The sequence below is a fragment of the Calidris pugnax genome, unplaced genomic scaffold (assembly GCF_001431845.1).
Source record: "Calidris pugnax isolate Ruff unplaced genomic scaffold, ASM143184v1 scaffold70, whole genome shotgun sequence".
NCBI classification, from domain to species: domain Eukaryota; kingdom Metazoa; phylum Chordata; class Aves; order Charadriiformes; family Scolopacidae; genus Calidris; species Calidris pugnax.
The window spans coordinates 56,187-59,131 of NW_015090862.1; the positions used below are offsets into that span (position 1 = coordinate 56,187).

General features: G+C 61.2%; 1 protein-coding gene across 1 annotated transcript in view; it reads left to right on the top strand.

Moving 5' to 3' along the window:
- Window positions 1-6: 6 nt before the first annotated feature.
- SNX33 (sorting nexin 33) overlaps window positions 7-2,945 on the top strand; it is a 6,042-nt gene continuing 3,103 nt past the window's right edge. Inside the window, exon 1 of the mRNA XM_014944267.1 lies at window positions 7-1,927. Within this exon, the coding sequence (XP_014799753.1) occupies window positions 487-1,927 (1,441 nt within the window). The 5' untranslated portion in view covers window positions 7-486. The remainder of the gene's footprint in view (window positions 1,928-2,945) is intronic.

Genomic DNA, 2,945 nt, shown 5'->3' on the forward strand with positions numbered 1-2,945 from the left:
AAAAAAAAAAAAAGTCTCTTGGGATTGATCCCAGCGCTGGCAGCCGGATTGTTTCCTCCTGGAAAGTGAAGCTGCGGGATCGACGACGACGTCCCGGCGAGATAAAACCTGCGTGGCCATGGCAGAGCCCAGCTCCTGCTCCACCCGGGGCTCCCATCCCGTAGGAAACAGGGAAATGCCGTTGGCTTGACGGGGGAATATTGTTTTTTAACCAGGGTGCTGGGATCTGGAGCCGGGGGGGGACGACGGGGAAGGGGGTCAACTTGGACATCGGGCCCTCGGCCTCACTTCAGAGGGGGTTTTTAATTCCCCAGGATTTTTTTCTTTATTTCCCTGAGAATCCGGCCAAGCGGTGCCCACGGTCTCGCCGTGGGATTGGTTTTTTTTGGCTGTGGGGGTTGCATTCTGCTGTGACCCCCCCTCTTTCCCTACTCTACCTCCTTTTCCACCCCCCCCCGCCTCCCTCCCTCCCGCCGGAGACCGGCCATGGCGTTGAAAGCCAGAGCTCTTTACAACTTCCAAAGTGAAAACAAAGAGGAGATCAGCATCCAGGAGAACGAGGAGCTCGTCATCTTCAGCGAGAACTCCCTGGACGGGTGGTTACAGGGTCAAAACAGCCGTGGGGAGACCGGCCTCTTCCCTGCCTCCTACGTCGAGATCCTCCGCTCCCGCTCGGGCTCCAACTACACGGACTATTCCAGCAGCCCGGCCGGCTCCCCCGGCCATGACTCCTCCTTCTACACAACCTCTTCCAACCCCGGCATCTCCTACCAGGGCAGTTTTGAGGATGATGATGATGATGATTGGGATGACTGGGATGATGCTTGTACGGTGGTGGAGGAGCCCCGGAGCGTGCCGGGCACCAACGGGCACCCTTCGCCCAGCCTGCAGTACCCGGCGGCCTATGGCCACCACGAGCACGCCGGTTACCGTCCCAAACCGGCGCTGGAGAGGCAGGACAGCATGAGCTCCTCCAAGAGGGGCAGCGTGGTGGGGAGGAACCTCAACCGCTTCTCCTGCTTCGTCCGTTCGGGGGTGGAAGCCTTCATCCTGGGTGACGTGCCCTTGATGTCCAAGATCGCTGAGGCATACTGCATCGAGATGGGCTCCAAAGGTCCCCAGTGGAGGGCCAACCCCCACCCCTTCATCTGCTCCGTGGAGGACCCGACCAAGCAAACCAAGTTCAAGGGCATCAAGAGCTACATCTCCTACAAGCTGACCCCCAGCAACATCAACTCGCCCGTCTACCGGCGGTACAAGCACTTTGACTGGCTCTACAACCGCCTCCTGCACAAGTTCACCGTCATCTCGGTGCCCCACCTGCCCGAGAAGCAGGCCACCGGGCGCTTCGAGGAGGACTTCATCGAGAAGCGCAAGCGGCGGCTGATCCTCTGGATGGACCATATGACCAGCCACCCCGTCCTCTCCCAGTACGAGGGCTTTCAGCACTTCCTCTGCTGCCGCGACGAGAAGCAGTGGAAGCTGGGCAAACGCCGGGCGGAGAAGGACGAGATGGTGGGCGCCAGCTTCCTCCTCACCATCCAGATCCCCACGGAGCACCAGGACCTGCAGGATGTGGAGGACCGCGTGGATGCCTTCAAGGCCTTCAGCAAGAAGATGGACGACAGCGTCCTGCAGCTGACCAACGTGGCCTCGGAGCTGGTGCGCAAGCACGTGGGGGGCTTCCGGAAGGAATTCCAGAAGCTGGGCAACGCTTTCCAAGCCATCAGCCAGTCCTTCCACATGGACCCCCCGTACAGCTTGGACGCCCTCAACAACGCCATCTCCCACACGGGCAAGACGTACGAGACCGTGGGGGAGATGTTTGCCGAGCAGCCCAAGAACGACCTGTTCCTCATGCTGGACACTCTCTCTTTGTACCAAGGGCTCCTCTCCAACTTCCCAGACATCATCCACCTCCAGAAAGGTAAGGGTGGCTTCTTCTTCCCTGGTGATGACCTCTCCCATGTGATGGCCCCACGTGGGTTGGGAGCAGCACGAGGAGTGGGATGGGGATGCAATGAGGAAATCCTGTGCTGTGCAGTGATGGGGATGGGGATGGGGATGAGGATGGAGGCCATTGCCTGTGGTGCCCAGGGAGGCACCATAGCCCATTGCCTGTGGTGCCCAGGGAGGCACCATGGGCTGCCTTCTGGCATGGCTCCCTGGTCACCCCAGCCCAGAAGAGGCTGCTAAAGCTGTTGGGTCCAGGATCAGGTCTTGCTTCAGGTAATGCCATAACTACTGTCCAAAGCACTGTTGGGGGGGGTTCAGTGCAGGCTTTGCTCCCTCCAAGCTGGGAGCAGAAGCTGGCACCGTTGCTGTTGGCTACAGGATGGCCTGGCTGGCACCGTGTGAGTGAGGGGCTGCCTTGCATCCCCATCCACCACCACTTGTCCCTCCTCATCCTCCCTCCCTGGCCCAGGCAGCGGTTGGGTGGCCGATGGGGATGCTCGGGGCTGGGACATGGCCTTGGCTTGGTCAGAGGGGCTGGGATATGGACCTGTCCCTTCTTCTCACCAGCACTTCTCTGGCCAGGGGGGGACACGCTGGACCTTCTGGGGACAACTAGGGTCAAACTCTTCAAGAGTGTGGCCCCTCCGAGCGCAGCAGGGGTGGGATTGGCACCCCTAGGGCATCAGGGTTCCCCGCATCCCTTTATCCCCTGGTCTTTGCCAGTCCCCTGGGTATTTGGGGGGGGTCAGGAAGGAGGAGGGGGGGGCAGGAGGTGCCTGCTGTGCCCTTTGTGGGGCAGGCAGTGGGTAGGCATTGGGGGGTCAGGAAGGAGGAGAGGGGGGGCAGGAGGTGCCTGCTCTGCCCTTTGTGGGGCAGGCAGTGGGTAGGCAGGGCTGGGTGTCCCTTTGCACCCCGGCAGCGGGGTGTGACGCAACTGGGGAGCTGGGTGTGGGAGCAGGGACCAAAGTCCACGCACTCCTCCCAGCCCA